The 24396-nt window shown below is 40.1% G+C and overlaps 1 protein-coding gene across 2 annotated transcripts in view; it reads left to right on the plus strand.

Annotated features, from left to right (window-relative positions):
• SNX9 (sorting nexin 9) overlaps nucleotides 1–24396 on the plus strand; it is a 93794-nt gene that overhangs the window by 24001 nt on the left and 45397 nt on the right. For both annotated transcript variants that reach the window (XM_074948685.1, XM_074948686.1), the window contains exons 2-4: nucleotides 10399–10485; nucleotides 14277–14351; nucleotides 15223–15345. In XM_074948685.1, the coding sequence (XP_074804786.1) occupies nucleotides 10399–10485; nucleotides 14277–14351; nucleotides 15223–15345 (285 nt within the window). The remainder of the gene's footprint in view (nucleotides 1–10398; nucleotides 10486–14276; nucleotides 14352–15222; nucleotides 15346–24396) is intronic.

The following is a 24396-nucleotide window of genomic DNA, read 5'->3' on the forward strand; positions in this document are numbered from 1 at the left end:
ACACGGCTACCCCCTAATAATTTGGGTAATCTGTCTGTACAACCTATGAATTCTAGCTGATATTAAGAGACTGTTACTATGATGATTGCTGTATCATGGAATGCCTCTAGATCTATGTATCCACCATTGCTGACCAGTCTTTAAGCAAGTCCTTCCTAGACAAGGAAAGTAGCCTGTTGTTAAGGACTATCGGCATGTGAGCGGCTCTTACCTGGGGAGAACAAAGAGTAACTGCATCCTAGAGGAAGCCAGTTTTCTCCAACATTCTTCATTTGGAGAATGTAAAAATCCCAAAATGTAGGACGACAAAAACAAGTTATTGAGGCTAGCCTTTAAAAACTGCAGAGTGGGAAGACTGAGGGCTTGTCTACACTGGCAAGTTTCTGCGCAGTAAGGCAACTTTTTGCGCTCAAACGGCAGACCTGAACATGCTGCCAAGCCACTTTGTGCGCAGAAACTCCTCAGTTGCAGCGCTGCAAAAAACCACTTTGACGAGAGTCGTAAGGGTATTTGCGCAGAGGCTCCAGAGCTCTATTGCCAGTGTAGACACTTGATTGCTTTCTGCCCTGTAGTTTCTGACAGCGTTTGCATGCTGTGCAGATCTGCTCTGGGACACAAAGCAAACCATTAATGTGGAATGCTCCTGCTGTTGAACACAGGGGTGTGTGGGGGGTGGGAGAGTGAGAGAGAGTGCTGTGCAGAGAGCCCACGGAGGGAGGCGGGGCTGATGTCAGGGTTTCCCTCTGCCTCAGGACTAGTTGCTTCCTGCCGCTGTCTGAACTTACAAGACAGCATGCTGACACACACTCTGGCCCCCAAACACTGTCTCTCTCCCCCATTCCCCCCCCCACACACACACATCCTGTCACACGTTCGCCCCACTTCAGTTAAAAAGCAGCTGGCAGTGGAGTAGGATGCCCATGGAACAATGGAATTGGGAAACCTGCATCGTGTGCCTGCCCCATGAGGTATTGCAAACCCTTCCCAAAGCACCCTGTGGCCAGTTGCACAGTGGGATAGTTACCACAATGCACTGCTGTCTTTGTCATTGCAAGAGCCGCTAATGTGGATGCGCTCCAGCGTCACAAGGAGCACAGTGTGGACACACATCAGCGGTTTAATTCCAGCTTTTTAATAAAAGTGGTATAACTTGTGGCGCAGAAACTTGCCTGTGTGGACATACCCTGGGGGTATGTCTGCACTACAAACCTAAGTCAACCTAATATAGGTCGACTTACAGCTGCTGCAGTAATTACTGTGGTGGTGCATGTCCACACTACCCTCCTTGGGTCAGTGGTGTGTGCCCTCACCAGTGTGGGGAGCTGAGAGCCCAGTCTCTCAAATCTGCTGGCAGGAGCCTGGCTAGATTAGGTCTATCATCTGCAATTAAAAAGTGATCATTTTGGGAATTGTTCTCAGTTGTCTGCCGCTCAATTGTTAGTCCTTCATACTTAATCCCTGTTAGACCACTGTAGTGTATTGGGTAGAAAACTAACACACTAACTTTAAAAAATAAAATGAATCCATTTTTACATAGCTTGATGGCAAAAGTTAGGATATGTATAGTGAACCATTAAGATGGAAGTTGTCCAAAATCTTGCCTTTTGGAAACAGAGTTTGCATAGGTGTAAGAAGAGAAAATAATACTGTAGACTCTGATGAAATGTGTTTAACTGTCATGTGAATCATTCTTGTCAAAAGTTCCTTATCCATATTTCTGTGCAAAAGACTTGAAGGTACTTAATGTACAAAAGAAAATGTTCTCTTGTTTCACTGCCTGTTAAATCTATAATCTGAGACAAAGGACAGATGATCCTAGAGCTTCAGGGTGATGTTTGCAAAACTCCTGGATGATTTTCTTGTAATACATTCTAATAGTTTACAAGCTTGCACTAAAAATTTTAGATGTTTCAAAAATCACTAATCAACTTCCCTTAACGTTTGTGTTGAAACCATAAGCTTTGAGATACTCAGGCTATGTACACACTACCATTTATGTTGGGTTGTGAATAAGCCACTCTCCCAGAGTGATGTAAGTTACACTGATCTAAGCGCCGGTGTGGACAGCGCTATGTTGGTGGGAGAGCTTCTCCCGCCGACATAGTTACTACTGCTTGCCGGAGATGGAGTAATTAAGTTGACCAGAGAGCTCTCCCCTGTTGGCTTAGAGCATCTGCACTAACAGCGCTACCGGGGCACAGTGGCAAGCTCTGTAGTGTAGCCATAGCCTCAGTTGTGGTTCTGTAGCCTCAGATCTGCCCACATGTGTTTGATTTCAGTTATATTTTTACATCTTGCTGCTAATTTATAATTTTGCAGGAGAAAGTCTGTCTAGTTCTAAAATACTTGTGGGTATGTAGAAATCAGAATATGGATTAAAAAGTCATACTACTATATACAAGCAGAAGATTAATAACTTTTATTTCTGTATCATGGTTTTCATTTTGAAGGACCTCAAAATGCTTTACAGGTTAAATATGTTCATATCAGTCACACCAATAAAAGACCTAGTGCGCTATCTTATTACTACATTATAGGTATAGCAAGCAAAACTGATGATATTCAGAATGTCTGAAAATGACATCAATTTCATACTACAATTTGACATGCCTGTAAATGAGGAAAGGGTACTCCAGTATTTTTTTTTCCAAATACAGTTTAGGTTGATATCTCCTGATTGCAATGAATAAAGTCTAGTGATGATGCTGTGCTGCAGAATAATTGGTGGTGATTTTTTTTTATTGTGGTACCCAAGAGATCCCAAATCAGGATTAGGTCCCATTGTGCTAGACCCCATACTAACACATAGGAAGGTGTCTGGTAACTGGCCTGAAGAGCTTGCAGTTGGATTTGGTTGGAAAATTTTGACAGGATGAACCGTTTTCCATTGGAAAGTGCGGTTCTGTTGAAATTGAAACACTTTATGAAATGGTTTGGATTTCACAGCAACTTCATTTTGGAAAAAAACTGGAAATAATATCGGGGGGGAAAAATTCCAGCAACATCAAGACATCCTATGTAGACGTTTTTATAATGAAACAGTTAGGGTTTTTTGTTTTGAAATTACTTCATTTTGAATTTTTAAATGTATTATAAGATAAAATGAAAAAAGTCAAAATCATAACATTTTGATTGAGTTGAAACAAATTTTTTAAAATTTTCTGTTGCAGAGAATTTTGAAATTTGTTGGTTTCATTCTTATTTTGAAATCTCAAAATGCTTTGCCAAAAGGAATTTCTGTCTTCTGTCCAGCTTTATTTGCAGTCTAAGTTAATTCAAGATGCAAGAAGTGAATCTAATGATACAAGTTGAGGAGGGGGGAGGATACATAGATTGTATGTAAAGGAATTTGAATTTGAAGAAGTTGGTTGGTAGCCCATAACATGCAAACACCATTTGCATTTGAAAATGTATTGTTGCTCACTCTTGCTTTTTAGCGGTGTGTGTGTGTGTGTGTGTGGTGAAAATCAAAGTTGTGTTTTATGTTGGCTTTGTCAAATTCATTATTAGGGATTCAGAACATAACATGCATTCTAAAAATGCTTAATATTGCTGTTACAGCCCTGGCTGAGTTTCCCTAGTGGACTGTCACCAGTCTGCTGTATGGAACCCAATGTTTCGACCCCACATGTTCGTAACGCCAGTGGATCTGAGCAGCATCCAGACATAGTCTCTAATTCTGGCCTCTCAGGTAGACTCCCTGGGGAAAAAACTGAGGAGTACTTGTGGCACCTTCGAGACTAACAAATTTATTTGGGCATAAGCTTTCGTGGGCTAAAACCCAGAAGTGGGCTTAGCCCACTTCATCGGATGCATGCAGTGGGTTTTAGCCCACGAAAGTTTATGCCCAAATAAATTTTAGTCTCGAAGGTGCCACAAGTACTCCTCGGGTTTTTTTGCTGATACAGACTAACACGGCTACCACTCTGAAACCTGTCCCCAGGGAAAGACTCTCTGTTTGGCACCCCTCTGTGAAATGGTGGGACCCTGCAGCCTAGCTGCCCTAAGGTCGCATCCAATTCTGAACCTCCCTAAGTTTCCCCAGGAGTTTATACATACTCTCTCCAGAGCTCCAGCCTCATGGGCATGCTGGTGTATCATTTAACCCTTTGGGGATACATGGCAGATAAAGTAAGGAACACACAGGCTTTGCAAAGAAACGTCTTAAATGCTTTCTCCCTCCTATCTTTCCCCCTCCTCTCTTCCCAGAAAGCACAAGAGATTTACAGACCTATGGAAAAACAATGAACATGTGCAGACAATTCTCTCCTTCAGGTGTCCTCTTTACTCTTTGGAGTCCTTTGGGGTTTGGTCAGTATCCTTTGGGTGGGGGGTAGGTCCCTCCCGCCCTCCACTCCTCCTGCTCTAATCCTCTGGTTCTGGCAATGGTCTGGCCTTCTCTTGCAAGAAAGCCTGTCCTTTCTTAAAAGCAGGGTCTGACACCTCTTCATGCTTCTCTTCCCACCTGTGGATTTTCCTTTTTCCTTTCTGATAAAGGCCATTAGAAGTTAATGGCTGAGCCTGGCAGCTCAATGGAACAATTAGGGAAGGCTGTTCAATTTGTTGATGGCTCTGTTGCATTTTCATGGCAGTTTTAATTCACACTGAAGGTTATAGTCAGAAGTGGAGTTCAAAAAATCAAATGCAATTCATAAGTTTACATAGACAGATTCCCCAATCTGTCACAATTGCCTACAAGGTTTTTTTAGCATTATTTCTTGTAGTCGGATATACCCCTCATCACTTGTTCTGAGGCCACTGTAATGCCCCTAGCATAGATGTGGCCTCAGAAAGAAAAGGATGGTCAGTTGAAAGGTGTGTTAACTACTTACGCTAAACAATCTGTTGTGCCTTGCATTTAGCTGTGACCCTTTGGGTAAGTCTACACTGCAATTAAAAACTTGTGGCTGGCACATGCCAGCTTGCTTGGGCTTGCAGGGGGTCAGGCTAAGGGGGTGTTCTAATTGTGATGTAGATACTTGGGCTGCAGCCCAAGCTCTGGGACCCTCTCAGGGTCCTAGAGCCTGAGCTCCAGCCCATGCCTGAAAGTCTACACCACAATTAAACAGCCCCTTAGCCTAAGCTCTGTGAGCCCGATTCAGCTGGCACGCGCCAGCCATGGGTTTTAATTGCAGTGTAGACATACCTTCTGAGTATAAAGAAAAGGAGGACTTGTGGCACCTTAGAGACTAACAAATTTATTTGAGCATAAGCTTTCGTGAGCTACAGCTCACTTCCTCTGAGTATGTTTCCCAGACTTGAAGAACAGCTCTGTGTAAGCTCGAAAGTGTCTCTCTCATCGACAGAAGCTGGTCCAGGGAAGGATACTGCCTCACTCACCTTGTCTCTGTGTCCAAGTGACAGCTAAGGGCCAACATAACAGTTTACACAGATGGATGACCAATGTAAATATCAAGGAGGGAGAGGCACTTAGGATAGTACAGAGGGGTGATAATTAGGAACAGTGGGTAAAATTAAGGAAAATTCCCTCCCCCAAAGGAATGGGTTACTTAACCATACACAACACTAACAGAAATTGTTTAACTATATATTGCATATGATAAATATACAGCTTGTGGTTAAATTTAATTAGATTAATTTGGGGACTAATTCAGGAATCACTTATTGATTTTATATTATGGCCAGTCCTTCTCTGAATCCATTAAGCAAATGTTTGAGTGCCTAGAAGTTCCTGTAACAGTTGAATTGTTACACTTTTTTTGTTGGGCTCCCTGAGACCCTCTTCCACTCAGTTACAAAAAACGCAGTTTGACTCTGGAATTTGTCACTCAGTTACCTTTTATTTGGCATACAGAAACACTATGCCCAAGCTGGCCAGGATCAAACAGGGAGTGGATGCAAGGTACATCACAAATCTAAAATTACACAGCAAATCTTTTTCCTTATATACATCTTTACTAACGCCTGCATTTCTGGCTATACATTGCATCACTTGCATCTAAGTTAGGCTTGCACAACATAATCTGGATGTGCTGAAAATCTCCATTCATAGGGGAAAATTTCCCCATAGTGTGTAGTAAGTATCAAATTTGCCCAGAACACATAATTTCTTAAGAATGGTGTACTTGATTAAAGCAGAAGAGTATTTAATAGCTTGATGTAATCTTCATGTTATGTAGACATAGGATTAGGTTCAAATCCGTATGATGTTTTTTTTCCCATTTTTGCTTCTCTTTAAGCGTAACTACTTAAAACACTAATTTATATTTTATTTTAGACTTTACAGAAACATTTCTATGTGTACTGACACTAACCATGAGAAATTTTACAGCTAAAATGAATCTTCAAATTGAGGTTGGATATGAGAGCAAAATCTGAGGGGATGCTAGCATGCCTCCATAATGACCACAAAGCCATGTGTTACACCAGTATTTTGTGCTGGTGCTCTCTTGCTCTCCCGTCCTCTGCTTTCTGTTTGGAGTCACATTGTGCAGCCTTAGGGTTTGTCTACATGGTGGGTAATGCGCTCGATAGGGATGTAATTTCTAAAAGCGCTCTCCACCCGCATGGGATCTTAGAGCCTGGGTTCCAGCCCAAGCCCAAACCTTTACACTGCAATTGTATAGACCCACAGCTTGAGCCCGAATCGGCTGACCTGGGCCAGCCACAGCGGTTTTATTTCAGTGTAGACATATCCTAACAAAAAAACAAAACACCATCTATTTATTCAGATCTGTAATTGGCTATCAGGAGATGCTATGAGGCAAAGCTCAAGTTGACTTGTTCTCATTTCCTAATGAAGAGTGTCACTTTTGTATAACATGTTTACACTAGCCTATTCTGAGGTCTTGTCTTCACTGCTAAATGGTGCACTTTTTACCTCAGGATAACAAACACATGAGCTATCCCAAGATTAAAAAACACAGTGAAAGACAAGGTAAAGTGAAGTCTTGAAAGGGGGTTGAGGTAAAACTAAGTGAGGTCAACTGTAGGTGGAGTTATAGGGCTGACCGTACCTAGTTTTATTGCTGTTTTATTTTATTTTTTATTTTTTTAACCTTGGGTTAGGTCATATGTTAATTACCCTGCAGTAAAAACAAACAAGCAAAAAAATACCCAACACCTTTTTATAGCAATGAAGACAAGGCATAAATTCTTCTCTCCCAGTATATGGCAGTGTTCATTCAGTTTGATGTATGTGATTTTCTAGGAATAACAAAGCTTATATTTTGCATGTTACACATTTGTTACTGTTAAACTTGTAAGAATGGGAGGAATAGGATAGAATCTCTATAAAGACAATACATTGTTTACAGGAGAAGAAACATTCATAGGGACAAGTTTTGTGTTACTGCTGCTCCCCTGCTGTGGACTTTAGGCTCACAGAAGTGGAACTGTTCTCTTCCTACACATTTTAGGAACCTGGCATAGAAGAATACTTTAGGCATCCAAAAACTTTCATTACTCCATTTTTATCTTTTTTTTAAAAGACTGATTTCTTTTTCCATTAAATAAATTCCTACACACAAGATATTAAACCTCTGACTGCTAGAACCTGGGACTGGATGACAGGAGATGAATCACTCAATAAATTGCTCTGTTCCATTCACCCCCTCTGAAGCATCTGGCTCTGGCCAATGTCAGAAGACAGGATACTGAGTAGATGGACCATTGGTCTGACCCAGTATGGCCATTGTTATGTTCTTATGACACAAATAAAACTGGAAGCTGCTGCATGAATAACTTGCTAGTTGCAAAAAATATTTCCTCTTGGAAATGGACTGATTATTATATTTATCATTTATATTTTCATAGTACCTAGGAGCCTGTCATGGGCCAGGATCCCACTGTGCTAGGTGCTGTACAAACAGAGAACAAAAAGATAGTCCCTGCCTCCAAAGAGCTTAGCATCTAAGTATAAGACTAGAGACAACAAATGGATACAGACAGATCAACAAGGGAGTACAAGGAAACAAAGACACTACTGGTCAGCATGACAGGCAGTGGTCTCAGCACACCAGCCACCTAGGATTTTTTTTAACTTTATTTTCCTGTTTTGTTTCAGTTCCACAGGAAAAGGCTTTTGTACATCGCTACAGTTTTTTAAACAGCTGAGATATGACATGACACTGACAGTTAACAGTACTAATTTGGACCTTCTAAATTAAATATGTTTTAGTATTCTGTGTTTACTGCTGCTTGGCACTTCTACAGTGACATCCACCAGAGCAAATCCTACTTTAATTATCTGTGCACCCCTATGAGCACCATAGGTAGAGAGAGGGAGTGTTTTATAAATGACAGCTTTTTGGTTTAGTGTGGATTGTGGTGGCTTTTTTCCTGTTGGGTTTGTTTTTGTGGGGGAGGAATGGGAGGTTGGTAGGGGTGAAAAGAAGTTGGAGATGGTAAATAAATATTGGTACTTTTGGTGGGGATAAGGATTAAATATGTCAGTATATATGGAATATGTATAAATGTAGACTAAAATTTTGATCCAAAACCTCCTTCAAGATGTTACAGGGGTGAGGAGGTGTCCTCAAATTATCTCAACATCTGTTTCAAAAGTTAGAGAAAAATGAGATTTGATTTATATTTCTGCCTTAAATGTAGAGTAAAGATTCAGGAAAGGGAATTTGATGGAAGAAAATGAAAGTAGTAATATAGGTGGAATTCTGTATGACTGTAACGATAATGTGTCTTCAAATATGTTAAGGGCTATTAAAGTAATTGGCTTACTCTGCACCAAGGGGGATTTAGGTTAGCTATGAGGAAGAACTTTCTAACTACAAGGGTAGTTAAGATCTGGAATACGCTTCCAAGGGAGGTTGTGGTATCTCCATCATTAGAGGTTTTAAAAGACAGGTTGAACAAACCCCTTTCAGGGATGGTCTAGGTTTGTGTCCTGCCTCAGTACAGGGGGGCTGAACTTGATGACTTCCTGAGATCCTTTCTAGCCCTACATTGTTATGATCCTGTGTGGATAGAATAGCTAGCAATACATTTTTGGGTCCAACTTGAAGCATTTTATAAAAATATAACATTTCCTTATTCAGCATTATGGCAGAACCAGTGCAATGCTATAGTTAATATTGCGTTCTATTTTGCAGTGTAAATGAATTAATAACTCCCCTTCTTTATGCAAAATACAGTTTTATTTGCTCCAAATTTTGGCACATAATGTAAGTAAAACTGTAATTTTCAGTATTTTCAAATCCTATTAATTGGCTTCTGAGTTCTAAGCAATTAAAAACTGCCTTTAAAAAGTTAATTTGGAGTTTTACAATTTTTTTGCCTTAAAAAGACTGTAAAGGGCCAAAAATGTGTACCTAGTGAGATTTTTTTTTTGGTGAGCTATCTTGGTTGGTCTCGTGTGGTGGTGGTAAGTTTGTGGAAGAGTTGTCTGAAGGCTGACATCCCTAGAGGTGGTAGAATTCAGGTTTTGGTGTGATTAATGGTAGCTCCAGTGGTGAGGTGTCCCTCTCTGGTGGAGCAGAGGGGTGGTACTGTCAGTTAACTTTAAACGCAATCTAACTTTTCATTTCTATGCTTTTGTGGTTGTGCTTGATATGTACAGACCAACCTTAACTCTCTCACCAGAAAATGTTTGTGTATTACTAAATTATAACTTAGGTTAATTTGTAAAAAACTAAGTTGAACTACAGTTAGGTAAAGGCTAATGGGTAAGCACTGTCTACGTACTTTGGGGATGTGTATTCTATTTAAGTTAAAACTCATATTGTTCAGTATTTATTTCCTTTAACTTACAAGAGGAACAATCACAGTAAATGAATTGTAAGATTATCTAGTTTCATGTTGCTTTATGTATAGCTGTGATTACCTGAACATGTAAGAACTTCAGATGAATGACTTCTGTATCCTCTTTTTGAAATGCTCACTTCATAAAACAGTCGTCCTACATGAGTCAGAATAGAAGTGTTTCCTACAGAATAGCACATTTGGGGAACTGATTTTCTTCTGCCTCTAGCACTGAAAGAAGATCTGCTAAAAATCAGAGTATGGGCTCTCACTTTAGTTCTACCAATAGGTCCTGCATGCTGCAGACAGTGGTTCATTTGGCTGCTTGCTGAGATATAATGCTTTGGCTGTAGAATTAGATAATTGCTGTTTGCCTTTTGCAGAGAGCTATATATCACGGATCCTGATTTGTGGGATATATCACAGATCCTGATTTGTGGGGGTGGCTTTGTTTTTGGATGCATTTTAAAGTTTTTGCTGGAAGCAGATTTTGGCATTGACATTGTCAAGTTCAAATGCACATTGTATTAAGATTTGTGTGATATGTCATTTGTGTTGCTCGGCCCACGCCCTTCTTTCCTCCCACCCAACCATTTCTCTTACTGGTTATGAATCATGAAGTTCTGCTGATATTTTCCAGTGTGAATGCTGAATATTTAAATAGATTCTTTCTGCCCATAGGCTCGGGTGATATATGACTTTGCTGCTGAACCTGGAAACAATGAGCTGACAGTTAATGAAGGGGAGATCATCATAATTACCAATCCGGTAAGAGAAATCAAATGGAAACCAGGCTACAATGCACTGACCTACTTCTAGGGGTTTGTGCTGAAAAGAGAGGCTGAGTGGCATCTAATGGGAAAGCTCTTGCACAGTCTCCCTTCCTCCTTCTAGGGTAAAGGCAAATAAATTAAATGCAAAAGATTATTCCAGTAATGGTAAATTTAAATTAATAAAAGCAAGCTCAGAGCACAATTAGGCATGACTTTACTCCTCTGTACCTAGGCATGTTAGTGGTCTCTGATCAGTATTGTCCTCTCGCACCATCTGTGCTTTAGTGCCATGTCACAAGAACATGCTAATGATAGTGACACCATTAAATCTGAATTTGTCTTTCTTGGGTTGAGGTAGTTACTCAGCATTTTTATGTAGTCTCTTTTTGCATTGATTATTGTTTGTATCTAAATGGTCATTCTAAAATACTGATGAATTTCAACTTAAAACATTTTTCACATTCAAATCTAAATGTTGTCCAAATGCAAAGACACCAATTTATACAGGCTTTAACACAGGAAAACTTCTGTTTCTAATTGATCCTTTTATTGTTAGGGTAGTGTTCATGGAGTGGGAGAGAATATTAAGGCTCTGATCTTGTAAAAGCTTAAGCTTTATGCAAAACTTTGTGCCCTCTGAGTAGTTCCATTAACTTTAATGGGACTATTCAAGTGGTATGAGGCTCTCTACAAGCGTAAGTCTTTGCAGAATCAACAGTTTTACTCCTAACTAAATATCAGTCAGATTTTAGGAAAATTTTTAAATCTTCTCTACCAGAATTACTGGTAACACTTGCAAAAATATTAATTTTTTTAATTCACACTTTACTATTTATGCTGTATGTATTTTTGTTTTTATATTTCACTCATCTTGGCTAGTGAAAGACTATTCTTTTGCTGTTAGGCCATTGTTGTTAGTCCATAGTCTCATAGTAAATCTCTATAATGGGTTGTTGAAACTCTGTAGGAATAGACTTTGCTTCTGTACAAACACTTTGATTGAAATTTGGCATCCATAAAAAGTAATGAGAACATCTCTATCAGGTTTTATAGAAAACCTTTTCTTTTGGGATACTGAAGTGTTCAGGTTATAGGCTAAGAGTAAAAAGTTAGAGTATGTCTACACTGCAGTGTAAGCCTGTGCTTGGGTCTGGGCTCAAGTCTAACCCCCGTTATGTCTACACTTTAATTGCGCTAACCCAGGGCTCGAACTTGGGGTCCAGGCCCCTAGAGGGTCTGAGCTCGAGTTAAGCTGGGACCCCAGGGTACGAGCCCTATTGCTTTGTGGTGTAGATGCAGCCTTGCTTGACTTAAGTCCTGGGAGTCAGCCAGCAGTATCCCACAGTTCCATGAGCCAACTTCCTTAGTCCTCTCTCTCTCTCTCTCTCTCTCTCTCCCCCAACAATCTGCAATTTACTCTGTTAAAAATGGAAGCCACCCCCTCTTTGCAAAAGGCAGCAGCTCAGGTCAGTGTTAACCCATTCTCTTCTGATCACCGAGCTGCAAGCGCGCTATCAGAGAGCCCCCTGGGTTTGCAATGGAGAGCAAACCGATCATGACTTTTATAAAGCAAGCTTCTTCCTGATGATAACGTGCAGAATAGGCAGTACAGTTTTCCCACAGTGCACCATGGTCCTAGGGCTAGAGTAGCCAGGTGTGGGGGTGGGCATTAGGGACTCTGGGATATGGTTACTTTGACTCAGGTCTACGGTGCAGTGTGGACGCCAGAGCCCTAGGTTCGAGCATAGGTTAGAAAAGCCTTTACCTAGGTTTAAAATACCATGTAGACGGGGTGGTCAACCTGTGGCTCCAGAGCCACATGTGGCTTTTCAGAAGTTAATATGCAGCTCCTTGTATAGGTACCAGCTCTGGGGCTGGAGCTACAGGCGCCAACTTTCCAATGTGCCGGGGGGTGCTCACTGCTCAACCCCTGGCTCTGCCACTGGCCCTGCTGCCACTCCACCCCTTCCCACCCCCTCCCCTGAGCCTGCCGTGCACTCGCTCCTTCCTCTCCCCCCCAGAGCCTCGTGCATGCCACGGAACAGCTGATGGGGAGGGAAGGGGAGGCGCTGATTGGCAGGGCTGCTGGTGGGTGGGAGGTGCTGGGAGCAGGGGGGGAGCTGATGGGGGACTGCTGACGTATTACTGTGGCTCTTTGGCAATGTATATTGGTAAATTCTGTCTCCTTCTCAGGCTCAGGTTGGCCACCCCTGATGTAGACCTCCAGGCCAGGGTTCCCTAACACCGGTCAGCTGACTCGAGTCCCACTAACTCAGGGCTTACATTGCAATGTAAACATACCCTTAATGTCCAAGCACCTGTCTTGTGCACCAATCAAAGGTGGCCTTAAGTTTTGAGTTCTGGTTCATCAAAGCACTTCAGCAAATTATAATTCCTATTGAAGTCATTGGAACTACTATGTACTTAATTTCAAGCACTTGCTTAAATGCTTTGCAGAGTTAGGGCCCTGGTGAAGAATAGGGTGCTGGAGAGCAGCAACAGTAAGTGTTTTCAAAAGATAGTGCAAGACTTTTTAGAACTTCAGGAAACTTATTCAGTGGCTTAGCTTGGTTCACATTGACCAGGCAACCTGTGTGTAAATATTATCAGATCATTCAAACAAACAAACAACCTTCAAAAACTGTTTCAGGGAGTGTTAACTGGGCCTTTGTTTATATATAAATTTCCCTTCAGTCAGATGTAATTGAAGATTTGTCATCAGTATAAATCACCATTTATCTGCATATAAACTTTATTTGGTTTTGTTTTTTTCACTTAATATGCTGAAAATGAATATATATTAAAACAGTTGAGATTCAGAAATTTGAAGGTCAACAGAGATTCTTTAGCATACACAGGCCTAATTTACCATATATGAATCAGCTCATTGTACAACCGGTGGTTGAGAGACACTTCGATTTCTAATAGGCCCAGTTTATTCCAGGTCATGTTGTCCTGCTGTCAACCCTAGTCAATTTCTTTTATGAAGGCTGCAAAGCCTTAAGTATCTTGTTGTTCTTTAGTATATTATGCTAGTGTGGAGTGGCTCCACTGAGATCTAGCACACACACACACCCCCATGTCTCCCCCGGTCTTAGGCACTGTACAAATGCTTAGTGAGAAATAGTTTCTATCTCTAAGAGCTTACAAACTAGACAGACAAGAAAAAGGGTGGGAGGGACTATTCTCTGAGTTCTTTGGTATGGCATTCACCTGCCATAATGCATGAGACAATCCTTACTCTTCCTGCAGTTCTCTGCCTCCATTCAGTTCCAATATCTGCAGCAAATGAGGTGGAGATCCTACAAACAGCCTCATTGACTATGCAGTTCTGATTCATTCCCTGAGCATTGTCTATCCTGTGTGTTGAATGAGGCAGGGGTACTGTACGAACAGCATGTGATCATGTAATTTAAGTCTTTTATCTCCATGCATGTGCACAAGGAGGATGAATTAAGGTTGTGTGTGCAACCTAAATTTTTCACATTCTTTTGACTTTGCAAGCTAGCTAATGTTCTGTTAACTTCGTTTTTTAATAATTTCCTAAAATTTTGAAAACAGTTAAAATTCACAACATCTATGTGAGGGAGGCCTGGTCAATATTATCCTCCTCTTATAATGAGAAAATTGATGCTCTGGAAGGTTTAAATGAATTTGCCCAAGGTCTCAGTCATATCTTTCTCTCAAATCCTATTTTCAAGTATCAACTACAAAACTATAGTAGATGCTGAAGTATGCTTTAATATAGAGAAAATATTTGTATAATGCTTATTTTTATTTCTTTAGGACATAGGTGGAGGTTGGTTGGAAGGAAAAAACAGCAAAGGAGAGAGGGGACTTGTTCCAACAGATTATGTTGAAGTAAGAGACCACAATATAACAATACAGAAATACTTGGTAAAGCAGAGCTAAAGCAGATTCCATGCTTTTATTTTATTTATTTATTTTAATATTGGAAACCTTCATTTAATTCTCTAGACTGAAGCCGTGATGAAAGATGGCAGTTCCACTAAAAATCATTTTGTATTAATAGTTTAGAAGGTCAGAGTAAACATGTGTCTGAATACCATATACAATTACTATTTAAAAAAAAAAAAAGTCAAGTGATCATATCATGTTTACTGCCTATTCTAAGTATAGAGAGGGGATATAGTAACTTCTGGTAAATGTTGACTTTTCAGTGCTGCCTAGTGTACTGTATCTCCTTTAGAGAAAGGAGAAGTTGTACGTAGTGGAGATTGTTTAATCTGTAAAATGTTAATGTCACTGGTAGTTCACAAGAGAACCAAAAATAAGATGCACATCCTGTTCCAGAATAATTGAACAAGTACAAGAATGAGGATTTATTTAAAAAAAAAAAAAATCTGATTCTGGTGTAGGCTTTTTTTCCACAAATTATCTAGTGATGCAACTAACATGGCCATACAACAATAGACTTCTTCCTGTCCTCTTCCAGTTCCCATAAAACAATGGGCCATACTTGCTGTTAATACCCAAATTTGATAAATCGTTGAATGCAGGAAGTGTACACAATGCTCTGGATTGTTAGTTTGGAGCTGATTCTATTGTCTGCGGTTAAAGATGGAATTCTATCAATTCATTTTTAAAATCCTTTAATTTCAGTAGTTCTAGTGACCCTGAGAACAATTGAAGTAACAACAGCACATAAAACAATGTAACTTATTTCCTATAAGAATGACAGATGTCTTAAAACAGCTTTGTCTGTTTTCAGATTCTAACGGAAGGTGCAAAAGATGGATTTCCTTGTGGCAATTCAGTAGCTGACCAAGCCTTTTTTGATTCCCTCTCTTCAAGTACAGCTCAGATCAACTCAGCTACTAAAAACAATAACCAGGTACATCGTCAGTTTCTTTTTGGCACTGTAAGCATAATAGGCTCTATTGACAATACTACTTATGCTCTTAAATTGCACTGTACTATATTGGTACAGTAAAACCTCAGTTACGAACACATTGGGAATGACGGTTGTTTGTAACTCTGAAATGTTCATAACTCTGAACAAATTGTTATGGTTGTTCTTTCAGAAGTTTACAACAGAACATTGACTTAATATAGCTTTGAAACTTTACTATGCAGAAGAAGAATGCTACTTTCCCTTTTATTTTTTTTTAGTAGCTTACATTTAACACAATAGTGTACTGTATTATCTTTTTCTTTTTTTTTTCTGTCTCTGCTGCTGCCTGATTGTGTACTTCCCATTCCAAATGAGGTGTGTGGTTGCCTGGTCAGTTCGTAAGTCTGGTGTTCATAACTGAGTTTCTACTGTAAGTCCTCGCAAAAAGCATGGAAAAGGCAATTGTGATGGAAGTTTCTAAAATTTTGCTGAAGATTAAAAAAAAGAGCTCATTTGTTCATATTGTGTAATTTTAGAAAAGCTGCTCCTGGAAAAGCTAGCATAATTCTAACATAAATAGTTGCTTATTTTCTTATTTCTAATTTTTGTTCTTTTCCTGCATAAAGCAAAATCATAGAAATCTGTGAACTAAACTAAACCTTCTACCTATATTTTCCTCTTTTGTACCTTGATCTTATCAGAATGTACACCTCCACTAATTTTGGTTATTAGCAGCATCTGCTTGTAGAATTGCAGCTTCTAAGATCTGATATTCTGACCTGTATAAAAGAACTCTACCTTCTGTTCTACTTTTCTGTAGAGTACCATGCAAGTTTGACATTGTAGAAATAATATTATACATTTTTATCAAAATAACTTTTCAGCCCTCAGCAATAAAGGTTTTCTTTTTACTTGGCATGTCTGGATCTGGTATTTGCTGTTAGTTTACCATGACTTTATAGCAGGTCAGTTTAGGACTCAGCAGCGTGCCATTTTGTGAGTAGGAAACTATCTGGTGAGTGGGGAGTTTAAACCGTCTCTTATGGCTGCAAAATAACCCTCCATAAGTGAACTAGTGCAGAGCTGTCTTCCTGAGTCTGTGGACAGATGACTGTGCTTCTGCTGTTAGTGGCAGAGTGAAACTCATAAGACCCTGCTCAGTTTCACTGCTGCTTTTGATAATCCTGTGGACCTCAGTGAAACTGACATTAGTCCTGTTGATTTCACTCGTCTGCTGCATGGAAAAACTATGAACAGTGATTATGGAGTTATTTGTGGGAAGATTTCTCAGGATGTGGGGAGGGAGAGGTGGGAAGAGGGGGCCAGCTATTAGTTCCCTTCCTTTCCAAAGTCAGGAGGCTCTCAGGGTGTATGGAGAATGAAAAGAGTAAGATCCTTTCCACAGCCAGAGTGGGTGGAGTTTCCAATTTATTGGGCTACTGCTATCTGGAGGTCAACATTATTATTATATTATTATTATTATTGTGTATTACCACAGCACTTAGGAGCCCAAGTCATAGAGACAGAACTAAAGGACTGCATTCAGCAGCATCATTTGCAGCAGTTGAAGGGGGAGGGGCTGATCTTCTTACCTGGGCACTGTCCTCGACGTTACAAGTGGGGCATATCCCCCTCATCATTTGATTAGCCTTTGGCTAGTAAATTTTAGGTACCTGGCTAATATATATCTGGTAATCTAATATGGATCTACAAACTGTATCCTTTCACATGTCGAAATCTTGGTAATAATTCAATTTTTTGAAGTCCGGAGGTCAACAGCCAAATACATGATTCTTTCCAGCAGTGCAGTGCAGTGCAAAGGTCTCACATGTTGGAAAGAAAATAGCTTTCTTATCAAAACAGTTGTAGAGGCACATCCAATTCATGGAACTCTCCAAAAACAGCTGGTAGTTTTCTGAATGTACTTTATTTATTTGCACTGCAAGACTGTGTAAAATGGATGGAGATCTTTCACAACTCTATGTACTAGGGTTTTGCCCATGAGAGTGAATGCAATTGTTCTTTTGCTTTGCAATATGCATTGGTCTCCCCAGCATTTTCAACTTCTATGTGAAGCCATCGGGTATGTCTACACTTCAGCATAAGCCCAGAATCTGTTGGATTCGAGTCTGCATTCTCAGTGTTTGTGAGCGTGGGCTTGAGCACCTACACTGAATATTCATCCTTGGTTTAGAATTTCTGGACTTGTCCGAGCATGGGTGTGAGTCCTGTCTACGCTACACTACACAGACCTGAGTCAATCCAGCCTGTCTCTGGCTTCCTAGTGCCATCCCCAGCTGTAGCTGTTCTAGTCGTTGGTTCTGGGGGCACTGGGAAAACTTGACTGGTACTTTATAGGAAGTTTGTTGTAGCCTGCCAACGTGTCCTGCCAAGCCGTCTTTTGGGTCTGTGCACACCTAGCAACTGGAGCCAGCAATGTGGAGGAGAACATCCATGAGATGCTAGTGTACGTTTTGGTGGCATTTTCTGTCCTACCAAAGGCACCTGCCGGAGGAAGATGATACAGACGTGGCAGACTCAAACTAGCTGATGCTGCTCACAACTGTTGGTATAGCTACTGATGCTCCCTGTGTAGATGGCTTCTAGAGCATGAGCACGAGCACAGTCTGGTGGCATCACATCGTCATGCAGACATTGGATGACCAACAGTGGCTCCAGAACTCTCATATGAAGAAAGCTATGTTTCTGGAGTTTTGTGAGTAGCTTACCTTGATCCTCCAGCATCACAACACACACCCGAGGGCGACTATGAAGGTTCGGAAGTGAGTTGCTATAACTGTCTGCAAGCTGGCTACCCCAGATTATTACCGTTGCTAACCAGTTTGGTGTTGGAAAGTCAACCATCAATAAAGTGGAGACTGAGGTTTTTGAGGCAATTGGATGTGTGATTTACCCAGAGGTGGTGGGCATAAACAATATCCCTGAAGTAATTGCTGGTTTTGAGAGAATGGGGTTTCCAGACTGTGGTGGGGCCACTGAGGGGGCTCATGTGCCCATAGTTTGCCTTCCTGAAGGAGCACATGAGTACATTAATCACAAAGGGTGTTACTCCATTGATATACAGGCCTTTGTGGACCACAGAAGCTGATTCATAGATGACAACATGGGCTGCACTGGAAAAGGTTCTGATGCCAGGATTTTCTGCTAAGTGGGAGTCTACCTTCTTGGATGCGGCAGAGGCACTGTTCCCATTAAAAGACATTGTCTGAAATGGAGTACCTATCCCCACTGTTGTTCTAATGGACCCTGCATACCACATTTTGCCTTGGCTTATGAAACTGTTGTGCTATGGACTTTATTTTATTACTAGTTTTGGTGTTGGTTTATTACTGGTGTTTTCATGTTATAATGGTAGCTTGCCTGTCTAGCAATGCTTTAATATGTAAGGCCCTACTTGAATTGCAGGATGATTGTCAAAAAATTGCAGCTAAGTTGCGGACAAGCCATGGAAAACTGCAGAAAAGTAATATTGGACCTTATTATTGTAAATAATAAAAGTCCACTATTACTTTTCCGTGTTTCTGCTGTCAGCAGCTCAGGGCTGAGTGGGGACCTGAGCCTGAGAGCAGCCGCCCAGGGCTCCTATTGTCAGAATCGTAGTGGAAGCATAATATTGTGGAATGTGCAATATTGCAAGTTAAGCAGAGGCTTATTAATATCTCTTTTTTGGTAGTATAGCCATGTTCACAAATAAAGGCTTTTATTTTATTTTAAAAGTTTATTGCTATCATTGCATCACATCGTATGATGTACATTTCGAAGCATAAAGATAAACATCGTAAGGTGCAATGAGGAAGTTGTATCCAAACAATTTCTCAGTACATCTGTTCAGATCAATCCATAATGAAAACCCAGAATTCATGTCATAAAAACCACTGCCTCTCCCTTCCATGTTGTATAAGCAATCATCACATCCACAATTGACAATTCATGATAATCACACAAACACCCCATTCGTAGTGTACAGCGAGTACTTTAGTTACAGTAAAAAGTGATGTGCAAATACATAAACATACTATTCTTCCTCTTCCATTCAGCCATGCAAGCCCATAATGTGGGTGCATAAAGCTCCCTGATTCTGTTGCCTGGGTGCATCCTGTTCCAGCTGTGACAGGTGCACTTTCTGGCTGAGTGTGCCAGTTCAGCAGTCCATTACTGTCAGAGGTACATTTGGGAGAAAATGGCTCCCCTTTTGGATTCACAAAGATCATGAGGAGCACAGCAAGCCACAATAATGCAGACAGCACTGATGACACTGGCATCCAAATTGTTCCGTAAACTGTGCCAGCGGCATTTCAGTCTGCCAAACGCACATTCGGCCACCGTTCTTCTCCTACTGAGAGTGTAACTGGACGTTCCTTTCTGAGGACCTCTGAGATCAGCCAAACCCATGCAAGATTTAGTTTTAGAGTATGCTAATGGGAAGAGGGAAATGCTTCAAAGAACTTGCCTTTTTTTGTAACATTGTCCACTATCTAGGACCTCAGATTATTAAAAGTGTCTATAGTCTTGGAGTTCCTCTTTCAGAGATTTATAGAATTTAAGGCCAGAAAGGACAATTAGATCATCTAGTCTGACTTCCTATATATCATAGACTATTAAATTGTACCTAGTTACCCCATTACTGAGCCCAACCTGATTCAAGCATATCTTCCAGAAAGGCATCCAGTCTTGATTTGTACACACTGAGATAAAAAAATCAGTCATTTCCCTTGGTAGTTAGTTCTCGTAGCTAATCCCTCTCACTTTTTTATAAATTTGCACTTGATTTTTATTTTGACTTTGTTTGGCTTCAGCTTCCGGCTATTAGTTCTTGTTTTGCTTTTCTCCACTAGATTAAAGAGACCTGTAGTACTCTGTATTTTCTCCCCACCTCCCATCCCATGAAAAGAACAGCAACTCAGCACCTGCTCTGCTCCCCTGTCTGTCTTTCCACATCCTGTGAAAACAGTAGTGTCTTCAGCTGCTTTACACCCTCCTAAAAAAAAAGAATTAGCACTGCCTAAGCTGCTATTCCATTCGTCCCTGTCATCACCCCCAGAGGAGACCTTTAGTGCCCAGAACCACTTGGTGCTTTCCTCACACCACTGTTGCCAACTCATGATTTTATGAATGCATCATGGTATTTGTTTTTCTTTAAAGCCTTAGCTCTGGAAGTCAGTTGACTTGCATGAGAATCTGTTTTCAATTTAAAAAAAAAAATTTCTAGCTCCCATGTTTGCAGAGAAATGCTTGAAAATGTGAGTCAGATACAGTCTAAAAGCTCAAAAACCAGAAGGAAAACAAAAAGATTTCGATGTGTTTTTTTTTTTTTAAACTCTTGATCTTTAATTTTTTGGTTTGTTTGATGGCTGACTCATTTTGGAGCTGTTGAGTTTGGTGATACTGAGAGACACAGGAAGACAAAAGTGTCTACCTCAGCTTACCCTGCTCTGATCACTTGCCGGGAATCTTTTGCCTACTTACCCAAAATGACCAGGCAGGTGGGTTTTTAAAGCCCTTCATCTAGATGTGCTTTAACAGACGGAAGTATTCAAATCGAACAGTGCGTGGTCCCATCCTAGGTGTGCCACAGATTTAAAGTGATAACACTTCACACACAAGTGTACTTTCTGGTGATGAGAGGTAAAGAAGGAAGTTCTGCATGGAGCCCTGACAATTCTCCCGTCCTTCTTTCCTTCACCAGTCTCTCTAACCACTGGCCTTCCAGTGGCAGATTGGACAAGATCCCCAAATGCACAGCTTCTTAAAGGGACTCTGTCAGTTTAAGTTACACATCTGACTGAAAACTTTTACCATATGATCAATAACACCAATGATTACTGTAACTGAAAGATTAGAGAGAAGAAAACACTTTTTTTCAGTGGTTACTTTGTGCATTAGACAGTACTTTTTGTAGTCCGTTTCATTGTTTCCTCTATCTAGACAGTTTCCCCTTTTGTTCTCTTGTGTGTATGTGGGGAGGTACCACACAGCAGGAGGGGAGAGGAAAAAGTCATTAGAAATGTGATTGTAAAACTACAACAATTGGCAGGAGGCTGTGGGCAGATATTATATCAAACTCCTTTTAACTAGCTTTGTTTTTCTTTAATTAACTAGGTTTCAAGTTGATAACCTTTTAAGTGCCCAAGATCGTGGTTGTTGCATGGTACTTCAGTGAGTGTCTGCCCAACACTCTTCAGCACCTGCAGCCCTAGAGGGGGCCAGAAATCACTGGGGTTTTGCCCCAAGTGGCAGTGTAGATACACTAGCTTTAGACCACTAGGTGGATCAGTCCTAATGGACAAATGCATTGTATCTGCTAATCTTCTTGGAAAGGCTTCAGAATTACATAAATTGCTTCAATATTTTATGTGAAAACTATTGGTACTCGTTAACACAATTTAAAATAACATTATTTACAAGAGGTAGCTAAATTGGTGCACGCTAAACCAGATCTCGAAAAGTATGTTCGAGAGAGATTAGAAACTTGGTGGTCTTCACACCCGCCATACTTTCCCTTGTATACTGAAACAAAAACAATGGAATTTTCTTCAGCTTTGATTTTTGAGTCACTTCCAGGAACTGTAACCACAATGGATTTCCTGTTATGTAAATACTGTACTTTATTTATTCAAGATAGTTTGTCTTACGCAACTGATTGATACTCATTTATTTGCAAGGAATTATGTTGTCGGATCTGGGGCCAATTGTCATGTCCGGTTGTTAGTAGATTTAAAAAATGTGGACTTCATTATTGTTCTAGGTCAATATTTGGTTAGAATACAAAAAACTATCAGTATGATCTTCCCATTTTTTCTGAAAAGGTAATGCCTGCTTTGTAGGATCCTGTTGATCTTTGGGACGTTTCAGAATGCATGCTTGAAATATAAGTGTTTATATTTCATTCTGGTTGGCTCTGTTAAGTAATCCTTATGAATTTTTCCTTTTGGTGATGAATAGTAATGTTACAGTAATCAAGGATCTGCCAACAATTCTAATGAACGTTTCCCAATTTTAGTGTTCGTACTCTAACAGCAGAGTTTGTCAGGTGGAAAACTGGTACTGAATATAAGATCTCTTTGCATCTCACTGAACAGTTATGGGATTGAGATGCTTGTTGTGCATTTATGCACCTTAACTTTTTTTAAAGAATCTAAATAAATGAGTGTGCTATTTGTTTTTTGTATTTTGAGGGGAAAAAACCACTGAGGTACCTAACTTTTGAAATAAGACCACTGTACATGCGTATTAACGAAATTACAAACCAGTTGGGCCAAACATCCTTAGCAAGACGTGTATTTATTGTTCAGGTTAGGCCATATCTGTAGTTATGAGCAATCTTGGTAAAACCAATAAATGCGTCTCTAAGTTATCAATATGCATGATAGACCATAGTATGTGTGGCTACCAAAAAAAGGAAGCCATAATGGGTATGTCTCCACATATGGTAGCAACTCTATGGTCTTTGTTATATACCTTTTTTTAAAAAAAAGACCAAAAAAAGGACAAAAATAATTTGTGTGGTTTTTTGCTTGGAATATTTTTAGTGGCTAGCAGGATTTTACCTTAAATAAAAGCTAGAAACATAGTATGACTAAAATTTATAAGCTTGCTTGCTAGCTATTGCCGGTTAAAACTTAAAGGCTATCCTTTGTGTTTCAGGGCATAAGCTGATCACCAGCTGTCATTGAGGGAAAAGCTCTGCAATGTGGCAGTGACTTTAGAGTATCAAGCATTCAGCTGTATGTTGGTAATGAGGAGTATTTAGATAAGTTGTGCTTTTTAGATTAGTTTTGCTTCCATTTTCTTGACACCACTTCTCTGATGAGGGGCAAAATTATTTCTGTTCCAAAATGACTGTATGGCTCTCTAGTTCCTGATTAAAATATGTATACTGCAAGTTCAGCTGTTTGTGAATTGGAAGTTTAAGACTCTCTTCCATTCTCCTCCAGTATCTCCTGGCAGGCACGGTTTCCTCTTTCTAAAAAAATAAATAAGTAAATAAAAAATCTTGGAATGACTCTTTCCATACATTGTTCAAAGAAAGTTTGAGCTAAATAGTATTGTCTGGTTTTGAGTTATGAGTGTGTGGGAAGGGGATGTGGAGGTGGAGGGAAATAGCTTGTATTTTTGTATTTTTTTTAACAATAGGAAATTTGTCACTTGTATAACATAACTCAAACTTGGCATGACAACTGGCCTCAGTTAGGAATGCGAATCAAGGCAAATTTAGGAAAAGATCTTGTATCTTTGAAAGTGAATAGCAGTTAGTTATGTGCAAACACAACTGTATAATTTGATAATTTGCCTTGGGATAAAAATAGCTAATTTTGTTCCAATTTGGCATAAATTACATTGTGTATTAGGAGCTGGGAGAAGGTTTGCAGCTGGGGGAACTCTGATCTGTCCATATAGTGGAAGAAAGGATTTGGCCAGCATCTGAACTCTCAATGGGGACAAAGGAAGCGGTTCCACAGTGCTTAGACTCTTTTGCATGTTCAGTGGAGGGGTCAGAGGAGCTGCCGGAGTCCTACTGCTAGTTCCATGGAAGAGCCAGTTGTCTTATCTGTACTCTGCAGTTCTTACTGGAATGATACCAGTGCACAGTTACTCCTAGTTAGTAATGTGGTTTCTTAAGAATGTGTCAATGTCTGAATGTACGTCCGAGAACTTTGCACTGATACTGTTTGATGAAGTTCAGACTTCATTTATTGCCTGGATGCTCGAAGGATTTCTGGAACCCTTCCTCTTTCCACTCCCCTTTATCTTACAAAGACATTCCGTCCTAGCCCCTGTGAAAAATTAAACACATTTCATCCAAAATGTTTTTGGGGCAGATCCTCAGCTAGTGAAAATTGCAGGCAGTGGAGTCATGAGAACACCAGCTGAGTCTGCCCTTTTGTGTTTCGGGTAAAGGTTGATAAATGAATAATGTAGAAGGAAATTCTCAGAATGAAATTAATGTCACTGTAAAAACTTTACCATTTTGCATATACTGTGTGGGTGGTGATGTGGTTGGTTGGTTTTTTTTTCTTCCATGTACTGTAA

The sequence above is a fragment of the Natator depressus genome, chromosome 3 (assembly GCF_965152275.1).
Source record: "Natator depressus isolate rNatDep1 chromosome 3, rNatDep2.hap1, whole genome shotgun sequence".
Classification (NCBI taxonomy): Eukaryota; Metazoa; Chordata; order Testudines; family Cheloniidae; genus Natator; species Natator depressus.